At 40.6% G+C, this 26,895-nt stretch overlaps 1 protein-coding gene across 5 annotated transcripts in view; it reads right to left on the reverse strand.

Moving 5' to 3' along the window:
• The window catches only part of specc1 (sperm antigen with calponin homology and coiled-coil domains 1), a 70,656-nt gene that overhangs the window by 11,974 nt on the left and 31,787 nt on the right, over positions 1-26,895 (reverse strand). For all 5 annotated transcript variants that reach the window (XM_044222114.1, XM_044222115.1, XM_044222116.1 and 2 more), the window contains 9 exons: positions 20,472-22,033; positions 18,447-18,654; positions 17,683-17,756; positions 16,579-16,754; positions 12,396-12,559; positions 11,103-11,203; positions 10,927-11,002; positions 10,189-10,333; positions 7,097-7,199 (listed from right to left, as the gene is read on the reverse strand). In XM_044222114.1, coding sequence (XP_044078049.1) covers positions 7,097-7,199; positions 10,189-10,333; positions 10,927-11,002; positions 11,103-11,203; positions 12,396-12,559; positions 16,579-16,754; positions 17,683-17,756; positions 18,447-18,654; positions 20,472-22,033 — 2,609 coding nt within the window. The remainder of the gene's footprint in view (positions 1-7,096; positions 7,200-10,188; positions 10,334-10,926; positions 11,003-11,102; positions 11,204-12,395; positions 12,560-16,578; positions 16,755-17,682; positions 17,757-18,446; positions 18,655-20,471; positions 22,034-26,895) is intronic.

The following is a 26,895-nucleotide window of genomic DNA, read 5'->3' on the forward strand; positions in this document are numbered from 1 at the left end:
TTATCATATTACTGTTAATCATCTCCCTAAATCTGAAATTGATAGAGTTTGAATATCCCTTACAGCATGCCACACACACACAGAGGGAGTGATAGGGGGTTAGTCAGACTCCCAGAGACTCCGAGACCAAGATAGGCAATAACCAATAAGCTGATAACATAGGTTGCAGAGGGCAGTTTGTGTATGTGTGTGAGAGTGTGTGTTTGGGTGTTGCAGTGGTCTGAGGAGAAAACATTACCTAATCAAAGCTAGGGCAGGTAGGTATGTTCGAGTTCTGGGTGGGAGTGGGAGAGCAAATGGGTTGGGGTTCGTTCGGGGTAGAAAGAGAGGGAAAGGCATAAATGCTAAAACAGCAGCGGACAACAACAGCTCTCTGGGAGCCGGCTCAGAAAAGCAAACACAGCATCAAGCGACAGGAAGCGTCTCTCTCGGCACAAAAGGCAGAGCCGTCGCTTTTTAGTATAAGAGAGAAGCAGGGGCTTGTACAGAGAGAGGACTGAACAGAGACAATTTACTTTGGTCTGCCTCCAAGTGGGAAGCAGATAAGATCTATGATAACATCAATAGTTAAATTACGGGTGAAAATGAGCCTGGAAATTTTCACAAGGTAACAAAATGCAGACATAGACATGTCACACATACAACTGTTCTTATGAAGAATGGCCCCATGCTACGGCATTGATTCTCAGCCTTTAAATAGGGCACACTAAAAACAAAAAGCTTATACATAGCTTGTTTTAAATATCATGCCGATGTCACAAAAAGCAGGCAGCAAAACATTTGCAGCTACTGTAGAAACTGCTATAAGCGGAAAGAAATGGTGGAAAATTGGTCTATTTTTGTATATTCAATGTAATATTTTTACTTTTTACATAGTTCACAAAAGAAAACGATTTGGACAACATATCCTCTCTGCTGTAAACCATTTAGAAATTTGAGCCACAGATGAGCTGACACACACATGCATGCACATGTTTGTTAAAAACCCATCAGTCTAAAGGGTGAAAGCAGGAGACATCAAGCCTGAGAGTCATCTGACTGATGAGCTAGTCTCAGTATATTTCCTGTCACAGAATCTCTCTACTTCACCTCGACTGAATGAGGAGGGCAACAAGAAGACAAACAACCCAAGAATGAAGTAAGAAAGAAACAAAAATGAAAATGAAAAAAAGAGAGTAACAACAAGAACGGGGTGGGGGGTGGGAGGGTGGACAAAGAGACAGAGAAGGGAGAGAGGGGGAGAACACCCTAATGTACCTTGCAATGAATCATAGTCATGAGCAATGACAAGCTGAAAGCCCAGGCAGGCGGGACCGTGGAGATAAAGACAGGGCAACAGGGAAACAGGAAACATCACAGAGCTGGTGGAGTTGGGGAGTGCTGCTCTCCATAGATTCAGCCTGTCTCTACATACCATTTAATGGACCTATTCTGCACACAGGCAGGATAAAGAGAGGGGAGGGGAACAAGGTCAAAGTGGGGACAAGAGCAAACAGGTCAACTGTACTGATGATTTATGATAAATCTGCCTTTGACTGAAAATGTTCACCTATCTGATTATATAAAAGAGATCTAGATTACCATAGAGTTTAAATCCATGGTTGCAATGTAAGATCTAATAAAATGTACTCTGCTTGGTACTATCTCTTTTAAAGTATTAACATACAATCTATTAACATGAACTATGATCCACTTCAAAGTTGTGGTGTAAAATTACTCTGAGCGTGTCAGTTATTCTAGTATAGCTCCATAGTTATCGCAAAATAATGTTACTCCTCACCATTTAAAATAATCTTTAAATTTAAAAAAGCACATCACTGAGGCAACAATCACCACAGCTGTGCCATTTATCTCTTGCACTCAATGGTAAATAGCGCCTTTCTAGTCATCCGAGCACTCAAAGCGCTTTAAATGTTCAATATGTCCTCAACGCTAAGGAGCTAGGCTATCGGTTTCCTCATACCTCAGGGGAAAACTATAACTCAATATTTGACCCAGATATTGTTTAGAAATTACAATTCTTGATGATTTGAGGAATAAAAAATGACATGGCACATTTACTTAATTCATTTTCAACTGCAATGAGCTCTCTACTACGATCAATTGCAATCTGTTATTTTACACTGATGATCTCACTCACAGTGCTATTACTGTTAATCCTACATTATTAGAACTTAAAGTAATGGTTACTCTTTGAACTCCTACCCCCTCTCCCTTCCCTCCTCGATGTCTGACCTCCATTCCACACTCGCCTGGGGTTCCATTCCTGTCTCTTCAATGGCTTTGTGTGTGCGTGTGTGAGTTTCCCAGACGAAGCCGGATGAGCCGTGCTCTGTCAGGCCCAGCTGAGCCTAATGTTCAGAGCCTTTGCTCATTGTTCCCATCTTGAACAAACAGCACATTTATTTTTGTTTGGCTTCTATGGTTAATTGAGAAAAAAAGGTTTAAAAAGTGTCCGGAGCTGTCCTAAATTAAGACATCAAAGCGCCTGATAAATATACAGTAAGAGGCTAGAGAGTGTTTTCCAACAGAGAAAGAAAGCCTTTGGCCAAAAATTGTAAAACTGGAACCACAACAAGTAGATATTTTGCTTTTGAGTACGAGACGACAGCTGTGTGAAAATTTTGCAATTAAGGTGGAAGGATTCACAGTGTACATCAAAGGTTTTGACACAAAAATATGAGATTTTGCTTTTGAAAACTTCAAAATTAGATATGAAAATGGTCCAGCTTGCTTTGTGATCACAACTCCTGGTTGCTGTCCAACAACAATGCCCAGTCAGACAATGTAAAGACTTTGAGATGGAGAGCAGGAAAGAGTTACGCACAGACGGAAGACACAAAACTTTAAGTTTCAGGCCGAGTGTAGCTATACAGCAATATGCTCATTTGAGTCAGATCTTACAAGCTGCCTTGAAAACCAGTGTAAAAGAAGTTGTATAAAAGCGATCAAGTCTGTGTCCAGTGCAGCACTGACGTGCATAGGATCCCTTGTGAATACCAATTTCCTGTGAGAGGCCCCTTCAGTCTCTCCCACAGGGCAGAGTCAATCAGAGCCATCTTAAGGTCTTCACTGATCGATCTGTGCTTCGCAGAATCTGACATTTAAGGTGTGATGGAGCATGTCTGAGCTCCCATCTCATCCTCAGCTGAGACTTTAACACAGGTCAGGTATTTATTTGCTCTAAGGACCTCTGCGTTACTGGCGTATGGAGCCAGCTGATAGGTATGGAGCCATGGCTGTGGTGGGTCGACCACCAATTGAAAGGTCGGCGGTTCAATTACCATTTACCATAAACACGTCCCTTCATACACTACATTCTCCCTCTCCCTGTGTGTGTGTGTTTACATGCATGTCATTTGCTATGTTTTCCCTTTTCTTTCTCTAGCTGTGTTAGCTGTCACAGATTGATCAGAGACAAGATCCATATGGCAGACACATGTTCACACCAACACATCCACACACACATCAATACATAGACACGAACTGCATCTCTCTAAACCCTTTATTGGTCACAGTAAACAGGCAACGTGTGACATCAGGCTTTGTGTCCAGCTATAATCACACAGATTGAGTGTGCCTGCGGCAGCTATTTGCCCCTAAACATAAAAAATAATCTCCCAGCATGCTTATAATAGCTCCCCTTTTCTGTTTCACTTTAATTAGACTGCTGTTTGACCAAAAGGTCTGCCAACAATAGGACTGTAATAACAACTGGCACGGGGCTGACCCTCCCATCGGCTTTGTCTCTGTCTCACACAGCAGCTTTTCTAGGTCTGCGCTGGCAGATGAGCATGATTTATGATAAGAGCTTGTTTCCTGACTCCACCGTTTGAAAAGCTGCCCCTTCAAAGTGACCATTAATCATGTAACCCGAAGAGGCCAAGCATAAAATACAACTGGGTGACTCTATACTAAAGAGCCAATTAGTGTTGAGTTATTACCTCTTTGACCTTAGTCCACAGTAGAGAAGAGAGGAACTGCAAAGTGCATGTGGATGTATAGATAAAACTAAACCTCACTAACCTTTATCAGAGCAGAACGCGAGCATGATAGAAAGGAAGCAAGACAAAGCAGGCAACCTGGATGTGGTTGTATTTCGGGTGATCGTCTTGGTCTCTGTGCCTTTGCTGTCCTGGAGCTACAAACCGTGTGACAGATAAGTCTTTTTTTTCGACATTAGGCCAGTAAATAGCGACCATGTGGACGGAGGCCTCATAACACTGTAACAGCCTGACCTTTGACCAGACAAATGAAGCTCAACACATCCTCTGACAGTAACCTTTCCCCTCAGCTCGCCATAAGACTCAAGCAGGGGCCTGTGGTCACATATGCACAGGTGCAGAGCACTCACCTGGGCTCCACTTACTGTAACTGATGCACAAACACTATATGTCACACACGCAAACATACAGTACATATTCATGCATCCTAGAAAACAGAAATCCCTGTGGAAGATAGTGGAATTCACCAGAAAAAGGAAAAAGCTCAAGAGACAAATAACAGCCATATATATATATATATATATTTCTGCTGAGAAACCAAAGTTAAATTCCAAATGTACATAATATTTGGGAAATCGTTCTGACTAAAAGTTGGACAGATGGACAGATATAAAAACATTGTTGTCTTTATTCCCTTCAGATATGCAAAACATTTATTCTGAACATATGGAAATAGATATGCATATGCATGATCAAATGCCCTTAAGGTAAAACAGTTGAGGGCAGTCAAACTGGTTCTAAAAATAGACATTTTTAAGGTTAACTGCCTAATAATCTGTGAATGAATCCAATTACAGGTCAGGCACATAGCGCACATGAAGAAAATGCACAAACACAAAGGATCACAGCTCGAATCAAGAACAGTTACTCCAGGAGGGGACTGATTATGCCACAGACTGAAACACTCCTAGTAGCCAAATCTTCTTACTGCATTCCTGATACTTTCAAATAATCACACTGTGTTGCTAAGCCCTTTGTGAGAGGGGATCATAGGTTCCATAGTTAAATGGGAATGAGGCTCTGTTAAGGGTTTCATGTTGCTAGACCCAACTGTCCTGAACTGAACTGAGATTTGCAATTCCACTTGGGTTAGTATTTAACTTTAAGAGTCCATTTAAATCAAAGCAACGGTGGAACGTACCTAAGCACAAGTACTATACTCAAGTACAATTTTGAGCAACTTGTACTTAACTTGAGTATTTTCATTTGATGCTACTTTATACTTCTACTCCACTACATTTCAGAGGGAAATATTGTACTTTTTACTCCACTACATTTGTTTAAAAGCTATAGTTATTAGTTACTTTGCATGCATACATACAAAACATATGATGAATAAATAAAATATGATACATGTTTGTAGATTAAACTATACCCAATAAGCCATAAAGGAGTTCAAATTAGCTCCATCTTGATCAGCTGCCACCTTAAAATGCTGCTTATACAAAGCATAAATCATAACATTGATTAATTAATCAACAGAAAATTAATTGTCCACCATTTTGATAATCCAATGATCATTTAACTCTATTAGCAAGCAAAAATACCAAACCTTCTCTGCTTCTGGTAGTATAGCCCTTTAATATATAAGAATATAACACTATTTAATATTTTAGTAAAAGTAAAATTCCAAATGCAGGACTATTACAGAATATTTTTACACTGTGGTATTACTACTTTTACTTAAGTAAAGGATCTGAGTATTTCTTCCACCACTGAATTTGAGCCTTTAGCTGGTGCTCTCATCCATTTCCTCTGAGGCTAAACTGCCTGAAGACATCAGATCGCTTGACTTTCTTTAGCCTTTTAATCCCTTTTAAATTCTTGTTTAATAAACTTGAACCTGTATACTGGAAATATTTGCCCTGCACAGTCAAAACCTTCTTCTTCTGTCTACTAATCTAGTTAGCAACTTACTCCGTTTTCATTTGTTAGTTTCCTCTGTAGCACTCTGAATTAAAAAGTTTTCTTTCTTTCATAATCACCCACAATTTGAGCCATGGCAGTCTGTATACAGGTCTAGCAGACAGATCATCAGACTGTCTGTTGGTCAGCAGCAGTTTTATCTCATCTGCTCAGATATTTCCATCACAGAGGATCTGCTGTGTGTGTTTTACCAACACATGCGGCGAGTGACCATCTAACACACAACCTCAGACGAAGGGAGGGTGACTCAAAGTACACTAAGCAGCATTGAGAAATAGGAACTATTGATCTGACAACTCATCCAATTATTCAGACCATTTACCACTGGGAAGGTTGGCTCTACGTTTAGCAGTTATCATCACCCGTGCCTTTTCGTACTTGCTCAAGCCAGAGCTACATGCTATTAGACTCACCCTAAACAGAAACAGAATAATCTATGTTTACAACTTTAATTAATCTTCTATTAGAATGCTGAGAGGGCTGAAATGACTCCTCTTCCTCGTAAATTAAGAGTTTGCAGGCTGGGACCAGTCCTTACCTGGTGGTAAGAGTTTTAGCATTAACTAGCTGGCATGCTGGCACACAAACATGATGATTACATGGGCAAATCTCTAATCCCACTGGGTTTAATTGGCTCCTTAAACTGGGTATTGGGGGAACAGCAAAGCCAGGTGATTGTCAGCACTTGGCTCCATGGATACAGGGAACACAGATGGGGACACAGCACAATAACAATGCATAAACAAATAGACATCCATAAAAAACAAGGGGGGCTATATAAATACACAAACCCAGTGTGTCTGTAACACTGAGTTGTTTGCTTCATTGTTTCCATTACCTCTGTGCCACAGTGACTTCATATCCCCTGTGAGATGACAGGTGGGTGAATGGTGTGTCTGCAAACAGTAATGTGCCACTACAGTCTAACACCTCAGTGATGGCTGGAATAAATGAAATAACTACCAAACCTGAGGGCATAGACAGACCAATGCTGCATCCATGCAATATGAAGGGGAGGTGGGGGTGGGTAATGTCATCTCACTTTTAAATGAAAACCTGAAGAGTGTGAGACTAAAATAAAACTGTCAGACAAAGATGCAGAGAAAAGCAGGGTGTGAAAGTGAATGAGGCCCGCCTTGGAGAAGTCTCTGGCCTGTGATCCCTACCGGATAGCCTTCTGTTTTCTTCTGGCACCACTTCAGTAGAGCATTCCTCTTAGATCCTCCATACTCCCGCGCCAGAGCAACCAAAGGGTCCTTTCTTTCCACACTTGTCACCAGGGAAACACAAACCACGAGAGAGAGAGAGAGAGAGAGAGAGAGAGAGAGAGAGAGAGAGAGAGAGAGAGAGATGAAAGTATGTTATTTGGAATATGATAAGTGCAGTGTTTGATTACCCCATAAAACTGTTATTATCTTCACATCCACACACAAACTTCAATGTACATAGACATGAAAAAAGTTATTTAAGTTCTGTTAGTCTCATAGTATAAAACTCAGTTCAATTAAATAAGCATTTTTCCAGATGAATATCCTTTGTAGGAAATGATTTCACCATGTCTGAAACTAGTTCATAAGATTCTTTCCAGATTTCTGCTAGGGGTGCTTCAGGGGCTTAAATGTTTTACTCCTTACTATTTTGTAAATATTGTTTTTTAGATCAGGAAAGTTACACGAGTACGCAGTTGAGCTGCCTAATGATGCATCATAAATATTTAATGTTTTAATTTAATTTAATTTAACCTTTATTTTACCAGGAATATTCCCACTGAGATTCAGAATCTCATTTACAAGGGAGTCCTGGCCAAGACAGCAGCATAAAAAGTTTCACATAAAAAAACAAGCAACAAACTTAAACAACAGATTTCGTCAAACAATCAATTAGCAGTGTTCAGTAACAGGACATGTGCATTCAGTGGTCAAGTAGTCCTTAATCCTGTTTTTATAATCTTCCCTGCTAATAAAATAATCTAGCTTAAGGTGTCTCTGTAGCTCACACCAAGATGAGGGGGCAAAAACTTTAAAAGCACTTGTGTACGGAAACCAGAATCAGAGACCATAATCACCATAATCAATCACTGATAAAAATGTTTCTTGTAAGACACTCGATATGATGTTTCAAAGACAGATTGTCTTCTAGGAAAAAACCCAGGTATTTGTAAGTTGAGACTTGTTCAATCACCTTATTATTTAAAGTAATATGGTGCATCAAATTATGATAATGAGACCATTAGGTAAACTAATTAATGCTCAAATATTTCAGACAAGATCACAGTCTTCAAATAATATATATATATATATATATATATATATATATATATATATATATATATATATATATGTAACATTAATATTAACTATATGTAGCATTAATATTAACTACAGTATAGATTAAAACCTTATACTGTAGACATAGAGGCATAATGACAAAAACAGAGAAATACCGCAGGGATGATACTGTATAATGGCCTGCGCAGCATGTTCCATGATGGAGAAAATGAAAATACATTCTAGTATTAAAGAATTAAAATGATCCATTTGTACAATGCTTTGATACTCCTTTACATTACTTTACTTTACTTTCCTACATAATTTCATATCTAATTTCCAAATGTTCCCTCTCTGAAAAGCACTCTATTGTTTGATCTTGTGTTATCATTACAAGATTGAAGCTTCTTTGCAGTTCAGTATATTTGTGTTAGAGTTCAGAGTTGGCTCAAGATTACGCTGGAGTGAACGACATACAGCTCAGGATGTTCGGCCTGGCTTTAAATGTGGGCTGTAAAGCTTTAGCACAGTCTTTTTTTGGCCTCCCTCCTAATTTTGCCATTCCACATCCATGGGCTCATATTCAAATGTTTATATACAGTATACTGACTGCATAAAAAGATATAAATTACAAGTGGTACAACAGGTTAAATGCCTATCTGCAGTGTTATTCAGAGGGTCTGCTCCCTGGGGTTTGTGCTGAAGCTGAGGCCATGGGAAGACCACAAGACATGGTCATTGCTCTGAGCATGGTAAACATTTCACACGTCACAGCAGCTCTGCTGTTAAATTCATTATTTCTCTGTTTGAGGCACAGCAAGGCCAGAAGCAGCAAGATCCTCTCTAAACAAATATTGCAGTATAGGCAGAGATTGTGTGCATTTATCAGCAGTGATACAGCAGCTATATCATAACCCTAAAACCATACTAAACACAGTGATGTACTGCTGCTGATCCGCTGTTTGAGAGACAAGGCCTGTGTGAAGGGCTACAATACAGTGACACACATTTACTGTACATTGATAATGTATTAATATGTGAGAGCATTTAGATAGATAGATGCTGAAAAAAAGATCAGCTGGGGGAGGGAAAACCAATTATCTTTGTGGCTGTGTGTGTGTGATCTTTGAAACTTTAATCTAATAATACTACTGTAAATACAGATGGTGAAGAGCAGAGAGCTCAATAATATCATGATCCCAGAGGAAGAGGTGAGGTTGGACAGACAGGTTTTTTAATTTCCAGATCACTGAGAGTAGTGTGTATTAATGTCAACAGTAACTATGTTGGTTGAAGCTGAGGGTGTTGTCCAGTGTGATTCCCAAGTATTTTACTGCTTCAACAAACTTTACTGTCTCGTAAAAAAACACTGAGTCATCTGCCCCAAATATAACCTGTTGTAATTGTAGTTGAACATGCGTCTAGCTAAATGGAGTGGTACAATTGGTCATTTTTGTGTGTACACAGAGAGGAGTGGTCTGTGCGGGAAATGACAGCAAGTCATGCCAGAAGTCACAAGATGAAAGTTTGTTTAACATCTGTCTCTTTTCTGAACACTCCACGTACTGTGTTAAAGCCATCTGTCTCACATCAACACTGTCCACAAAGTCTCTCTATGAAAGCCCTGAGAGGCAAGTGAGAAAAAAGAAGTCTGATCTAAATTGTTTTCTCTCCTGTGTTTATTACTTAAGAACCGGTGAAAAAAGGTTTTGCCAGGATGATCTTTCCAAGTTTGTGAAATGTTTTGTTTTTCATCTGTGAAACAGGTGGGGGGAAAATGGCAGTAAGATTACTGTCATGTCTTTCTTTTGGCTAGAAATGTATTTTAATTGGCGCTTCACCTGGAAGTCCTATTTAGAACATGGGGTAGTGGCACACTTCAGCCTCTTGTGGCAGAAATGAGAATTACAACAACAAACACTATCCTATTCCATTAGAATTGGAATTATCTCACAGAGAAGTATTGGACAAAATCATTTGGGTAAGCCCACCTGAGCTTGCTGTTGCCTCGGTGGTAGCTGAATGATGCTGTGCGGTTGCCGAAGGAGGCGGGGGTTTTGATTACAGACTCTAGAGAAGGGCTCTTCCTCATTAGGCTGGTAGGTTTCAGGTCTTCCCCGCAGCCCGGCAACTTATCTGGGGGAGTGAAGAATGCAGGAAAGAGAGGGAGGCAAAGGAGAATGTGAAGAGTGAGTCAGAAACATAGTACTTTATAAAGCACAGTTGACAAATCCCATTGTACAGTGCTTTATGTAAAATGTAAAGCAGGACTGCAACAAAAGTATGGGTACGGTATAAACATTCAAGAACAGGGCATGAAAGGAGAAATGGAACAAATGGAAATGGAAAGCAAATTCAATACATGTAACTTAAGGAATGATTGACTGTAGATGCAGACATTTTAAGAACTCAGTCACCACATTCACAGTATTTACTTTCTAGGAACAAAATCAATCAAAACTATCCACACAAACAACAGTAGTCAGATGTTTGCATATCTTTATTCATCTATTCATTTGACTCTATGTGTAAACTAATTATATCCGACATTTCAGCCTTACTCATTTCTAAAGGAACTGATTCATAGTTGGCTGGCTGTCCATTGACCTAAAAGCACAGTGCAAGGCCCATTATTTGTTCCACTATGACTGCTAAATGAAATGTGGATAAACATGCAAATTAGACACCATGTGTTGTGTTCCAGCTAAAACCACATCTGTGTTACACACCATATTGATGAGAGAATTCTCCATGGTTGATTCTTTTTTCCAACGTCTTTGATAGTGGCTTTATGTATGGGTGTCTCTAAAAGAACATAAAACAGAACAGGGATCTCCTCATATCAGAGTTCTTCAGCAGTTTCACTTTTATGAAGTATTTTTTTACATTTTAAAAAGGAAAATACCTGAATAGGGGAGACAGCTGCAGCAGGTGTGGTGCGTACAGGGATCCCACTCAGAGGGCTTCTTGGGGAGGAATGCATTTGAACTGCGTGGCCTGGTCCATCTGAAAGACCAGATAATATACCCATTGATTATTGTACCAAAAGAGCAAGAAATATAATTTCTAATATCAGTAAATAATTATGACATTATTATACATATGACATTGTAAACAAGACTTCTGTATAATTACTGTAAATATTAATTCTGCAGAGACGACCAGCAGCCAGTATAGCTCAAGAAAAAATGAAGAGCAAAAAGAGGAAAGGAAGGAACTGTAGTATTTAAAACCAGGAGCAGAATATAACATACAAATGTTTAGCAAATGATAGTTAGGCCTACAGTAAAGTGAGAGAGGTATCAAACCTCAAATACTTTATGAATACTTAAATTTGTATCAAAGTATCAAAAACCCTCAGGTACCCATAGCTGACATTTATTTTGTGGTCAGATTCTTAGTCTTGTTTACTTATTCTTTGGTTATACACTCAGTGTCCACTTTATTAGGTACACCTGTACAGTCTAATGCAACCCAATTCAACTGTTCTGCCATAAATTCTACTTTTATGTTGCCTATAATTTTCAGTTTTTGTTGACCCAGTCATAGAGATGCTAATTGAATGACATGTTTTAACATTGAGGTCATAGGTAGTGGTGGTGTTGCATTATATTCAGAGGTGTTTTAAATTCTGCCCACCTCATGTATGTAAATGGGAAGGACAAAAATTAGAAACACCCCTCAGTATAATGCAGTCCAGTACAACAGCAGCTCAGTAATGAACGTATAATTGCATTCACATGACAAAGTGAGCTGTCAGAAAATAATTCTAAAACTTCGGTACTGTATTGACACCGGTATCGAAACCAGCTCTACATACTTGTCACATTCACTGTTGAGGTTTTAATATGCTTTAATTAGAATATGCTATGACACATGCTGAAGTTGCAGAGAACATGTGACAAGAACAACCATTTCCACAGTGCTCCTGTAACTAAAGTTATTAAATGAAAATGCCTCCTCATCAGTCACAGACTTATCAAACACATCATCAGTTTTTTATGGGTGTCACATTATGAAAAACCCTCCAACCTGCCTGAGGTCAGCCCAGGCACAACTGCACATGACTTTGCTGCAAAGAAATGACAGATATTCGCGCTGAAGATCTCACCAGCTGTTCGCCTCTATAATTATACTGCTGTGTTGGGATTCCCTATCTGTGTGTGTGTGTGTGTGTGTTGAGGTGCTCGGTGCTCACTCTGTCCAACAGTATCAAAGGACTTAATGAGGGATTTGACAGTAGCTCCGGGTTCCGAGTCGGCATCTCCGCTGGCGTCAGTGGGTGTGGTCGGGATCATGGAGATGCCGCACCAGTGACGGCTGTTTTCGGAGTCGGACACCCTCACCTCATCACCTTGGGACCTAACAGACACAATGAACAGGGTTGCTGTGTAGAGACATATGCGATACATATACCTGGGGAGAGGAGAATCTGACAAGACAGCATGTCTTCATTTGTGAACTGAAGATTAGACTCAAAACCCTCACTTTACTATTTATCTTACGAGATTACCTGACAACATCATGTGATCATAGTTTGAAGTTTGAACTGTCAATAACCGATCACCAGTTGCAGATAACCAGATCTAAATTTGGAACACAAAATCTGAGCAGTCCAATCATCAAGACACTTTCTAACCATTGCCCCTGGTGAACATTGGACTCCAGGCTACAGAGTGAGGGATTTGGACTTTGGGAATTAGGTCTTTACAGTGATGGATGAGGAATGAATGACAAGTAAAGAATTTCTGTCTTAAACATTGCACTCAATCCACCTCCAAAGAGTGTAGACTGAAAGAGATACACAACCACAGGACTGGTGTAGTTTCATTTATTCATTTTCCTAATGAACAACAGTCAAACAGACATACAATACACTTATGTATTCTTTCACAGGCATAAAACCAGTCACAAGACTTTCTAAGTCTTTCTTTGCAGAATAAATTAACAGCACATTCACTGAATTGTTCATTAAAGGGCTTTACTACAGACAGAAAATGACCTACATTATCACACTTTTACCATCACACTTTTTTCTAGATGGTATTTTTGAGCATACCCAAATGTTTATATTTTGAGCACCAGTACCTTATTATCTGGTAGAACAATATGGCTTTTAACAAAATTGAATATCTGATAAAAACTGGACTTTAAGTAGAACCTGAGATCCTGCAATGTGCCATTATACTACAACACCGCAGAATATTGTGTAAGGGTTTGGCTCAAAGATGAAATAAGTGACATCACAACATCTGAGGATCTGATACATTAAAAAGGATGCTGAAGAAATCTCTAAATACGTTTAACATAGCGGTTCAAGATTGATCAACAAGTATCAGAGCCTTGAGTGAACTCTGAGGTTCAGATAAAAAGTCCATGTGGTTGATTCTATTTTAACTTCTCAGTAAAGTTGCGGAAAAGTATAGAAAATGAGTTCAACCCATAATCTGACAGTGGTGCTTTAAGGGAAAAATAACCCTTTTAGGAACATGTGGTACAGTCTTCTTAGTCTTTGTGTTAAAATGGTCATCAATGTTTTGGTATGTTTGAGGAGAGTAAAAAATGACTCTGAGGTACAGCTGTCTGTGTTTGTGGCAGTCCTAAAATCTAATTCTGGCAGTGCTCTGGATCTGCCAGCATGGCTTACATCAAAATCATCCTGGTTATTTTATCTTGCAGAAAGAATTAACACTCTGTACATTTAAAAGGAATATAGGAATCGACAAAAATACATATACAAACAGTAACAGAGCAGATGATACCAGTATGTCCACAAGGATGTCACCCGTGTATGGTAATTGTGTGTTCCATAGTGCTATCTAATGGCTAAATATGACACTGCATTCAGTTTTATACCAACTGCAGGACCAAAGACCAAACATATTGTAAGTGAAGTTTTGTTTTTTAACAGATCAGAATTGTCAAGTTTTAAAGTAAGCAAACAGAGGTCAAAGTGAAAGTATTTTGGCTGATACAGAAATAGTAAGAAAAGCAAATGTGAGGTCCAGCACAAAACCATGAGCCACCTCGTGTTTTTAATAATATCAACTGGACTAAATTCTGCTGCATTGCATTGGGGATTTTCTGATGTTACAAGTCTGACTTTCTTCTGGCAGAATGCTGGGAATATTAACTGTTTCAGCTTTGCCACTGACTAAATACTTACCAAGTCTTCTTCCCACTTCATCCTGCTTTTTTCATGGTGCTTTTTGTAACAGGTCATTACCCTCTACCATCTTAACTTTCTAAAAAGGCACAAAGCAGATACTCAAACAGTATAAAAAAAAAGAGAGTCCTCCGAACATATGGCATTTCTTTAACACAGGTCAAGAATTTACAAAGAAAGAATACATTCATTGAAAATAAAAGTCCAGAATTATTCATCAAAAGGCTCTAAAGGACATTTAGAGAAATGGAAGCCAGACTGTTTGTGTACTGCATCTACACTGGTCACTGTGGCTTAAAATGAGACTGGTTTACCACATTACATTTGGAATGACACAGAAAGGTAATAAGTGCAACAATAACACTGTCTTCACGTGGTGCTGAGGTGGGGGGCACTTGTCTAGTGTCCTTCTACTGCCGTCTTGGTATCAAAAGTGGCTCCGGTGCTTATTCTGAAAAGAAAAAGAAGAAGGAAGATGAACTACTGTATACAAATATTGTATTTTAAACATTTACATGTGCATTGTACATTTGCAGCAAAACTTGAGATTTTACATTTCTTCTTAACATTGTTATTATGAAAAGCAGACCTCTGGGCACTTCTGGACTTCTTTTTAACTCTGTTCCATGCATACCTCATAGGATTAATAAGGTCACTCATAATGTCTAGTATGACTAAATCACCCGGTGATGAAGACGCTATGCAAATGTATCTGACGCAGATTATGCATAGCATGAGTTTAATCCAGTCATGCCGTGCAGACCATCCTGCTATTTAACCAAAAAAGTAGGAGGGTTATTCATTCAAAGAACAGCAGGTGGCACCAGATACATGTACTTGAACGGTAGGTTTAAAGAATCAGGCAAAGCAAACCAAAAAGGTAAGATAGTCCTGAAGGTGCAGTCAGCCAGCATATGGAAAGACAGACAGAGTCAGACAGGCTGAAGCAGCAACATGAAGCCAAACACAGATAGGAAGGTCAGTGAGCAGCAGCAGCACACAGGGCAGGGAGAGGCAGGCTGGCTGAGAGAGGGCTGGCAGGGCAGGGAACTCACCTGGACTTTACATAGGGAGGCTTGTCAGAGGGACATCTTTGACAGGGTCATCACAGGGAGCTGCTGGAGGTGGGGAGTGGACGCAGCGAAACAGCTAATCTCGGGGAAAGTTCGCTGATTTAGCCATGGTCTAAAACCAGTAATGAATTCACAACGACTGTATTGAAATTTCAGCAAGACATATTTGGTTTTAAACCAAATATTACTATTACTATTATATACTAAAACTGCTTTTGTGTGGTTTGTGAGGTCATATCATTTAGAGATCATTTGCTTGCTTAAAAGGATTATACCATGACTGGCCACACAGATAAACAGAGCGCTATACAGTAGCAAATCTAAGCAATTTGCCACAGGAAGTATTTGACCTGGCATGATAATGAAAGGGGACAACACTGTCAAAAACCCCATGGCATTTGCACGCTCAAAAACACTTATATACAGTATACTCACACACAAACCAATGTAATGCTCTCTATAAATACATCAATCACATTACTGCATGGCCACAGTGCAACAACACTACATGAAATCTTAAATAGCATGATACACTGGCTTCAGTGTTGCATTGGAACACACCTGGATCAAGATCTGCCACCATGTCTGCCTTCTCATATAATGATAATCTCCTCTAATCAATATACTGTAGTTTATTGTGGAGTGTGAGGTTTGAATGTTACTATAGGGCAATGGTCAGTGTGGAAGAGGGAGACAGAGAGGGCAGCAGCTTAGAGAAGTAGAATACACAGAGGGAAATACTGCAGGAGACTGCTACCTTACCAACAGAGTCTGCCAAATCCCAGGAACCTAAATTCTGAAACTCAAAGGACTTAATCTTGTGAAATACAAAGATATGAACTAAATAATGTCTACACTAAATACATCCTGGTGAACATTTTATTCTGCTTTGATAACAGATAGGAATTTTGGAAACCTCTTAAGCAAGAGATTCTTGGGAGTTAAAATTATAATATGTTACTGTTTGTACCACATTTTTAAAACACTGGATGGGGATATGGCAAGACTCTGATAGGTATCTCATATCCACATTGTGTTGAAAGAGAAAGGAACTGCAGCCCGATGCTGAACAAGGGGAGCTGGGGGGGTGAGGGGGGGTTTGGGGGAGGAACTGAAAAAAAGGAGTATGGTGGAGATGGTACCTGACTCCCTGCAGGGCTTCAATGTCTGTGGAAAGCTTTGCACTGCGATCCTGCTCCTCCTGCAGCTGCCTCCTGAGTGTACGCAGCTCCTGCTGAGCCTCCACCTTGATGTCGTTGGCCACCACCACTGCCGTCTGGAGGTCCGCCTGGAATCGACGCCACTCCTCTTTTTCATCCTAAAGACGCAAACATATGGATATATACTGTACAGGTAGATGTGGAAGTATTGACACATACAGGCAAATTTACACAGAAATCATCAACTGACAGGAACTGTTAGTGAACCCTATGATTTTAGTTGGATGTCAGCATTAATTGGTCTTAAAAATGAAGTCAATACGAACTGGAGAAAGTCGCTGAAGTAAAAGAAAAAAGTTGTAGGCCTATATTCATTGTTATAAGTTCTAACGATCACTGAAAGAGCACTGTACAAAATGAATATCAAGGAAGTGACAGTGAAATCCAGAAAAAGGGTATCTGGTTCACTTGATAATGCCTGTTTTAAAGAAAAAAAAACACAAAACAGATGACGTTCATGGCAGAATACCATGGAGAAAATCAGTGCCTGCCAAAAAATACATAGCTGAACAGCCCACCTGGATGCTACTAGAGCAACACTTGGTGGACAGATGACTCCAAGGTCAAACATTTTGGCAAAAAGACAAGGAAAAACTGAGCACTAGCACATCATCCTGGCCTCATCCCCGTAGGGTTGAGGGATGGCTGTAAAACAGAGGACAGTGGCTATGGTCACATGATTCAAATGTTTTATGGCAGTAAAAGGCATCAAAACTTCCATACCAACTTTTCAATCTACAACTGAGACATAATTCACTTTTCTGCTGTCCATCTGTATGCTCATTCTGTTCCAGACACTCATCATTTCACCACAATATGGCTACTGTAAATTCACTGCTTCTGTCTCATGCTATAACCCTCATCAATGCTTCAACAGGCCATGCCAGAAGTAGCCTATTTACTTTCTAATGCAATGCACTGTCTCGTGTCTTCAGCCTGTGATGTCCTAACTGCTTTTTTAACAAATCATGGCACCACAGATGTTATAAAGCAGCTTTATTGGTCTGCATATTGAAGCTTTCTTACCTTCATCTGTCTACTCAAGACTTTCAGTTGTCGCTCTGCTTCAGCTTTCTGCTCCTCCAGCTTTCTGACAAGATCTGCAATGACAAATTCAAGGTTTATGAGAACTGCAGGTCCAACTTACTGTAGACTCAGAGGCAGAATTGCACTAATTATTCACAGCATTCACAACTAAACAGCTCAGTGAAGATAGAGCAGCCAATCTATAGCATACAGGCTCCTAAAAAGAAACAGTTACTTCTGCACAGTATTAGATCTTTCTGGAAATGTTTCTCATCACTGCAATAATATTAGTATCAGACCAACCTCATATTCATTCAACAGTCATGATTCATAACAGCTTGTGGAAATACAGTGTATCCAGCCATTTAACATTTGCCAACTGCACTAATGGCAAGTCAGAGACAGATGTGTTACAGTGTGCCCACATTTTGCACCTGATTTTCTTATAGTAGTCTGAGTTGCCAGTTTGTAAGGTTATTATAGGGTACATGTGGTTTAAACTAATGCAGTCTAATAGAGCTGCCCTGCAATAAATACTACCTTCACGAAAGTGGGAACTCTTTTAAAGAGGTATTGTTTCAACTTTATGGTAATTTTGGAGGTGTTTCTAATATTTTGTCAAGTGAACCCCATTCATATAGATGAGGATGGACTAAATATTAGAAACCATTGACTGATTCATTTCTCTAGATTACATTTAAGCCTGTTGGTTAAAAGACTCCACAGAGCCACAGAGAACTGAACAGCCAGTGAAAAGAACATACTCTCCATGTCCAGGACGGCTTGGTTGGTGTGGCAGTTGACGGCCCTCTGCTGCTCCACCTGGTCCTCCAGTTCGAAGATGGTCTCCTTCAGCTCCTTCACCTGGTTCTCAGCCTGGATCCCGGCCTCCTCCAGGGAAGTCACTCGGCTGTTGAGCTCCTGCTCCCTCCTCTCGGCCCGCTCCTGAACCTGCTGGCATTTGGTCTCCACCTGTGTATGTGTGCGCATTTGTGAGATTAAAACAGAGATGGGTTAAAACAAAGAGGCAGTGTTTCATGTGAAAGTAATTGTGGGCTGTCACTGTGCTAATTAGATGGAAGCGCTTAAGTCATCTTTGGCTCAAGACAAGATAATTTATGATATCTTCCAGACATTCTTGTGGTGCAGTATTTCCATTTGACCTTGATGGTGTTTATTTACATCTCTATCTTTCAAAAGATTAGATAAAAGATGCTCTCCAAAAAAAAGCTGTATCAAGACAAGATTTGTGGGTGCCCACGAGGGATGGATGAAAAAGACAAGCAGTGTGTGTGAGGAAACCACTAACCAAAATGTAATTAAAGCAGGCTAAATGATGTTAAGGTATTTAATCGGATATGCTACACTGTTTGGTCTGATGAAAAACTGTTGGATCTCAAGTATGATATAAGTCACACAGAAATAAGGGCAAATGTAAACATTCAACTAGGTTGTGAATAGTAATAAATGGTTATAGCAGTTAAACTGGAATCCACGCAGTGCTGTTTAAACAGTGGTGACATGCAAGGTGACAGTGACTCATGGAAAGAGTTCAGTCTGAATTAGATCTGACTGCATCACTGTGCTTCTTTGCTCCAACTATTGAATTACACTGAAGCTGAAGTCAGTGTACCATGATGATTGCTGTCACATAAGAAATGACACTGTAAAGCATATCTCTGTGAGCATAGCATGCTAAAATAAGTAAATGATGTAGTTATGCAGGACTGACACCATGTGGCTCTAATATATTAGGATGTTTGTGAGTGAAGTTATGGAGTGGCCTCACTCTCCCACCCATGTGGCAGAGGACAGAAGCGTGACTCAGAGGGTCACACACTGGTGGACCACCCTACTGTTGGCATCGTAGTCGCAGTCCAACAATGACAACATCACTAAGCTGATGGTGACACGCCTCACTTTGGAGTCAACAACCACCAACATGACCCCAAACCCACACTGCCTCAGCCTTACTGGTTTTTGTGGTGTTGAAGGGGAAAACCAAAGTGACTACTGAGAAACATACGAAAACAATTTGAGTGAACATGAGTTCACGTGCTGTGGTGGTGAAGAAAAGTACCCAATATCTGCTGTAAAGCCTGTTTAATGGTCATGTTTGAACCATTGTGGAAAAAGTGTGTCCTTATGCTCACATTCAATAGGTGGTGACTGAGCCAAGAATTATTAAAAATGTCATAGTCGTCTATTTGACTCACATTTTTTAATCATTAGCATTTGCTAGACTGGTGATACAGCTATTACTAGATACGTAACTGTAGCATTTTGGTCTCTTTCAAATCTATTCCTGAAAATCACTACATTGCAAGTACAGCATCTGAACAAAAATCAATTAACTGATTCTAAACGAGTGAACTGCTCGCTTTGCTTTTTCATAGTTTACAGTAAATGAGGAGATTGTTCTTTAGGGAATGCCGAAAGCTTTGTCAAACACAACACAACTAATGACGTCAGAGCTAAGAGAACAAAACTTGTTTTGAACACAGTGTGTCACATATAATTCAAGTCCTGGTTTGCACACACACCACTTTTGTCTCCAAAAATTGTCTCCAAATAAACATGTTATATTCGGTGATAAATACTAATACCTTTTGTCATGTTCTGACCCATCTTCCCATCTGTGAGTATTTCTTAAACAGCAAAATATCTCTAACATTCAGTAGTCCCTTAATATTGTGTATATGTATGTTGTGCTCAACAAAAATGCAGTCAATCATATATACTATAAATCCCAAGATGGAAAATTAGTTTTAACCTTGCACCCCTCCTACCTTGGATATTGTGGCTCGCACATGCTCAGTCTCAGCCTGGGCCTGTAGCAGCTCCTGCCTCAGCTCTGTCAGCTCTACCTCCAGCCTGTCTCTCTCAGCGTGGGCTGTTTTCAGCAAGTTCTGTACCTCAGTGCTGTCACTGGCACTCTGCATGGCCTTCAGCTCACCCACCTTTTGCCTCTCAATGTCCACCTGCGCCTTCAGCCTACTGTTGTCCAGTCTGAGACAGTCTGCTGTTGCCCTCTGCTCCTCTGCGGCCCGAGCTGCCTGACCTCCAGCTTCCAGCTCCCTGACCAGCTGTGCTTGCAGCCTGTCCATCTCCTCTCTGAGGCAGTGCACCTGGCCCTGGGCCTCCTGGTGTTCCTCCTCCAGAGCCCGCAGGCTGCCTGTCAGCTGCTGCTGGATGTCCACCAGCTTCTCCCGTTCAAAGCGTGAGCTCTCAACCAGCTCGGCATACCTCTGCTCCAGCTCGGCCAGCCGAGGCCCTTGGCTACCCAGCTCCTCCTCCCTCTGGGCCTGAGCTTGAGCTTGCTCCTGAAGTCGGCCAGCCAGCGCCTCATTCTTCTGGGCCAGCACCTCCAGTCGCTCCCTCTGCTGTTGAAGTGAGGTCTGCAGGAGGCGCTTCTCCTCGGCCAGGCGCTCGTTCTCAGAAGTCAGCTCCTGCACCACTTGCTGCTGGTCAGCCAGCTCCTGCAGAGTTGCCTGCAGCTCCTCAGCTGTGCTGTGGTGGCTCTCCTCCATCTTGTGAATCTGTTCTGTCAGGCGCTGCACTGACACATCCTGCTCCCCTGAATTGGTTACTGCCGCCGCTGCAACGGCTTCCCCACTGACACCACTGCTCACTGATTCTGAACGTGATGGGATCTTCTCAAACTCAGAGGAGTCAGGTGATGGTGAGTCCTTGGTGATGTCAGAACTGGAGGAAACAGAGGTTTTGAGAGGGCTGGCAGTAGAAGGGAGGCTGTCCTGTTGCGGATCTGAGGAGTCTGAGGGCAGGCCATTCACCAAAAGCTTGGAGGGGCTGCTTGTGTTTGTAGTAGTGAGAGGAGAGGCCTTCAAGCAAAGCAGCTTTTCCTTCAGAGCTTGGTTCTCCTCCCTGAGAGCTGCCAGCTCCTTCTGAAACTTCCCATTCTTCTCCCTCAGCTCCCCAACCAGCACAAGGGCCTCCGCCATCTGACCCTGCTCTTGATCTGCAGCAGGCTCTTGGTGTGAGACAGAGTTGGGTGAGGGTGAAGAGGAAGCAGTGGAGGCTTTACCTTTGCAGCGTTGCAACTCCATCCTGAGACTGCTGATCTCTAAGTCTTTAGCCTTGGCCTCAGCCAGCAGCTCTTTCACCTGGCACTCCAGAAGGCCCCTTTCCTGACCCTCTGCATCTCCACGGGACTTGGTTGAACTACGCGTCTGCTTTGCCAGGGTGGAGAGGCTGGAAGTGCTGGCACTAGAAACCATCTTCTTAGTGGTAGAACTCCTAAGCTGGTCCCTCAGAGAGATGCGGTCTCTTGTTATGGTAGAAGGAATTTCTCTAGGAGCTGGGATACCAGACTTCTTGGCTGCTTGTACACCTGCAACACAGACCAAATGAAAGTACATACCTAAGTAACCAAGTGATCAAATCAGCATTAACGTAATCCATCCACAGAGCAGTTGATGGAGCTTTCTGATTTATAACTATAAATATAATATGAGAAAAATGTTTATGAGCATATCATGTTTTTCATTCATTTCTCCATTTCATCTACAGACACTTCAGCAGACTGACTCCTAGATCATGAGTCATAAAGGCTTCTTAAATACTAAACCATTAAACTATCAAATCATCCCTTTAAAGTTAAAATCATGAAACCTTGCTCGTAAGTATAAATAATAACCATAACCTACATCTACCACTGAGCAGTAGAAAAGTGAAAAAAGCTACATTATTAATCTCTGGTTACATAAAAAGGAAATGTTGCTACAATATCTGCAAACTTTACAAAACAAATACAAGCAAGCAAGTAAAAATGTGTCAGTGGTGTTTAGCATAGTCAATGTGAATGGTCACATCAGATACAATTTCATTTTTGAGTGAAAAATGCATTTAGATTAATCAAATTAACGCTGGCAGATTCCAGTTTACAGTCAGGAAATTCCTAATTAGTAACTCAAGTTCCAAAGATAAAACGTTTCTCAATAGAATTACCATATAGCAGGCTTGACACTGAAATGGGAAGGTTAATGGAATCAGAGTACAGACATGCTAGGACCATGAATTTGTTAACATCATGTAATGACACTAATTGAATAGACAGTGTGTCACATTCAGATACTTGTATTATTCAGCAGTTTCATGTTGCTGGTCACTGTACTCTATTCACGTATTGTTCTCTGTTTGGACAACAGAGCATCTGCCAGGCACTGTCTGTCTGTTGCTGTCTATGGTCATTCATCGCTGCAGCAGAGCTTAACTGTGGCATTTCAAAAGGCATCAGCGTGGGTCAATGCAGCGAGCCTTTTTTCAGCCCTCTCTCAAATATGAAGAGTATTTACTGATGCCTGGCGTGAGCAGGGTGCCGCCTGAAAAACTTTTATTGTTTGTTTTCAGATCATCAGCAAACAGTGATGCAGACACAAGGGGGTGGCTTGTTTCAAAGGATGACAAAGGTCCCTGTGCACGTGGAGCATTCAGGCACAAAGCAGATTAAGCAGTGCACAGACAAAGACAGCCCTGTGTCTCTCACATGCATGCACCATCATCAAACCCACAGAGCAGAGACTAGACAGGCAGCCTGTGTGCTGAGATAGACAGCGCATCAACACGTGCACACACTAAATCCACAAACAAATGGCCTAGTTTGGAATGGAAATCCTATGCCCCTGTGGGTTCTTTAAGTACTCTGCCATTGATAGGCACTTTGCACAGACTATCCCCTTATTGAATAAACTAGCAACTGTGGCAGGAGCTGCCAACACTGGCACAATTTCTGGGGTACAAAGCCGTTTAACATTCCCAGAGTGTGCAGCTGTGGTTGAAAAAGGGAGGTGCTTAGAGAGGTAAAGACATATCAATGGTATAAATGGAAAATCATTAATATATAGATTTAAAACAAAACACAACTTTTTACTGATAACCTAAAGTTGTTGAGTAAACAATCAAGGCTCAGAGTTGAAAGAAAATCAGGGGCTTTAAAAATGAAGAATGGCAGAATGACACTCATTAGTTCTAATGGTCAGAGAGATTAGGCTCTCAGTTAAAAGCCATTAAAAATAACTGCAACCTGTTTGGATTGAAGGGATGCTGTCATTTAAATTCACATTAACAAATGCAGCACTTCATCCCAATCAGTTAGATGAATTTGCTACTGGACAGACCTGCACTTGACAAAGTGATCCAGTGTACCATTAAAAATCTACAGTCACTTTTCTCTGCGCTTCACAGAGGATGAATCCATGACTGACAGAATGAGGACAGCATGCACTCCTAAATTATGTACTGTCACATGGAATATGTTAACACTAAATCAGCACTGTGTGTTATAAATGAGTATTTACTATGCACTACAGGAAGCATCATCCAGACAGGGCAGAAAAAGACAGAAACACCTAAGAGCTCACGGCTATTTTATGGCCACTTGTCATATTCTCATTATAAGTGGCAATAAAGAGAGGGACAATAGGTCCTTGTTAGAGAGAGAGAGAGAGGAGTCTGATGTGATTAAGATCAGTCCATTCCAATGAGGATGAGTGATGCCAGGAGTGGGACTGTGGTACAGCCTTTCATTTGCTGTTCCTTCATATTGTGTTTTCCTCTTGCTCTTAGAGAATAAAACCCAGATGGAGCACATGAACTCACTCATCTTTAGATCTCCCTCCTCTTTAACCATGACATCACCACAGCTGCTTAATGTGCACAGAGAATTGACACCAGTCTAGATGCCAGGAGTCCGCACATGCAAGACACCAAGATCCTAAAGAGGCTGAAACAGCCACATACAGCGTCAGATAGTTAGAGAACCTCTGAAATGGACACAAAGGCCTTATAACTTTATGTTAAGACTGTATCCTAACTCTAGCCAATACAAATACCAATATGCATTTTTGTAGTCAGGTGCCCTAGGCTTATATTCTATTGACAGATATGGTAAGTGACATACTCCCAGAGACAAAGATTATAAAAACGTCAATTCCACATTTGGCCAAATGTTGGCTATTAAAACAATATTGTTTTATAAAGCTGATGTTGGCTACCGTTTGTCTCTAGGAGATAGAAAATACCAGCCCAGTTAGACAACCTGCAAAAAGTTCATTATTTAAATTTAAATTTTGCCCACTTTGCCAGACACAGAGCCAGTACAACAGATGGCTCTGTTAGGAGAGAAAGAGTTGAGATTAGATTCAACTTAAACTGACACTAAGAGGGCAGGAGGATATATCAGATAGACCACTGACACCTAAAGTTGCCAACTGGCTGAACATGTTCCTGGATCAGATGGGAGTACAACTAACTAGATTCCAGAGATAGTCTCTTTAATGTGTTTGGCAACCATTTTGAACAACCTAAAATTAATAATGATGTTGGACTGAAGAATGGAGAAAGAGAGACTGATAGAAGCTTTTCCCTTACTCAAACACTACAGTAGAGAAGCCCCTGAAAGAGACACTTAACCTCCAATTGCTCTAGCGGAGCTGCTCTGCCCAGTGTAAAAAACTCCCAGGAGAGAATGTGGTTAAGTGTGTTAACGTGTAGCAGTGCACTGCTGTAAATTACATTGTCTGCTTAAGTTTGTCCTTGATGAAAAAAAGAAACAAAAGAAGAGCATCCATGTGTGGCTGATGGATAACAACAATTTCCCCATTGTACAACCAAGCCAAATATAATAAAAGACAAAAGAACAAAGAAAGCAAACAAGAAAACCAGTTAAGAAGACAAGGCCAAGGTGGTTAAGAGTTAGTTTAGTCTTAATTTAGTGCTGTCTTTGATGTAGGCCGGCTCAGGCCCAGGACCATTTATAGCTGCCTCTGAGAAGCACTAAATCTGTGAAAAGGAGTGGAATGGGCAGTTAAATGGCTCACTGAGGAGCTTTCCTCCTCTGGCAAGGAATAAATCCTTGTGCAGTCTGAGAAGACTAGTTTTTATTGATAGTAAAGTGCAAATACCACAAAACACCAATTATGGAGAAAGAGAAGAAAATCATTCCCAATGAAAGAGAACATCGACACTGAGATTAAGTCTATATTCAATTCACTTCAATTGGGCTTTATTGGCGTGGGAAACATATGTTTCATAAAGCATGTGTGAAATAAAAACATAAACAGAAAATTATGTTATTAGAATATATACAGATAAGTAAGATAATATAGTAATAATAATAATAATAAATATTGACTTGCAGTTAAAAATACAAATACAAGTAAGTGAAAACTACATAAACATTGCAACGTGTGTGTTGTGTGTGTCTAGGTCATTCACTGTCCCTCAGGTTGTGTCATGTTGATATATATTGGGCAGCAAGAGATGCCCTGTCTCCTTCTCCTAGGAGTATTTATAATTTTGAGAGATCATTTAGCATTTTGAAATCTGAGATTACAGAGTTGAACTTGTTAAAGTAAATGTTTCTTATTTCGTTGAATGTTACACATTGTAGGAGGAAGTGCATCTCTGTCTCAGCCTCACCTGTCGAACAGTGACCACATACTCTGTTTTCTTTTGGTTGCCAGGATTTTTTGTCTTGCTTTTTCGATTGTCAGTTTGTGGTCACTGAGCCTGTACTTGCTTAGGATCTGTCTCTGCTTTCTATCTCAGTAGAGAGATATTCTGCCAATTCATGATCTCTGGGCCAGATAACATTTAGATCTATTTTGGCTTTTAGTTTCTTCTTTCCAATGTTCCAAATAGGTTTCTTTACATTGTGTTATAATTTGGTTTACTCTGATTGGTGTTTGGAAAGCAGAGCTGTTGTGAGACTGGTCAGTGTGTGTCGGGGGGGGGGGACGTTTGGAGGACGTCTAGGGGCTGGATTTAAGGTGATTAAAAAATTTGAGCGCTCTCTTTTGAATGTGATTCATCAGTGGGTATCTGCCAAATTCTGCTCTACATGCATCTGTTGGTTGGTTTTTCTGTGTTTGTGTAAAATGTATCTGCAGATTCTGTTGGATGTTTGTCCCAACGGGTGCAGCTATGATGACTGAGTGGACCCCATACTGCACTACCATGCAGCGCAATGGGCTGGATGACAGTATCAGATATTTTTAGCCAGATTTTAATTGGAATTTGGAAATTATAAGATTTTCTCTTAATTGCATTTAGAGCTCTTCAAGCTTTTTCTTTTAGTGCATTCACTGCCATGTTGAAACTCCCTGATGTTCAATTATATGATTATTAATGGTAAACTGGTATTTGTTCTCCTGATATCTGGGGCGTTTTTGAAAAATCATGACATGAGTTTTC

The sequence above is a fragment of the Siniperca chuatsi genome, linkage group LG14 (assembly GCF_020085105.1).
Source record: "Siniperca chuatsi isolate FFG_IHB_CAS linkage group LG14, ASM2008510v1, whole genome shotgun sequence".
NCBI classification, from domain to species: Eukaryota; Metazoa; Chordata; class Actinopteri; order Centrarchiformes; family Sinipercidae; genus Siniperca; species Siniperca chuatsi.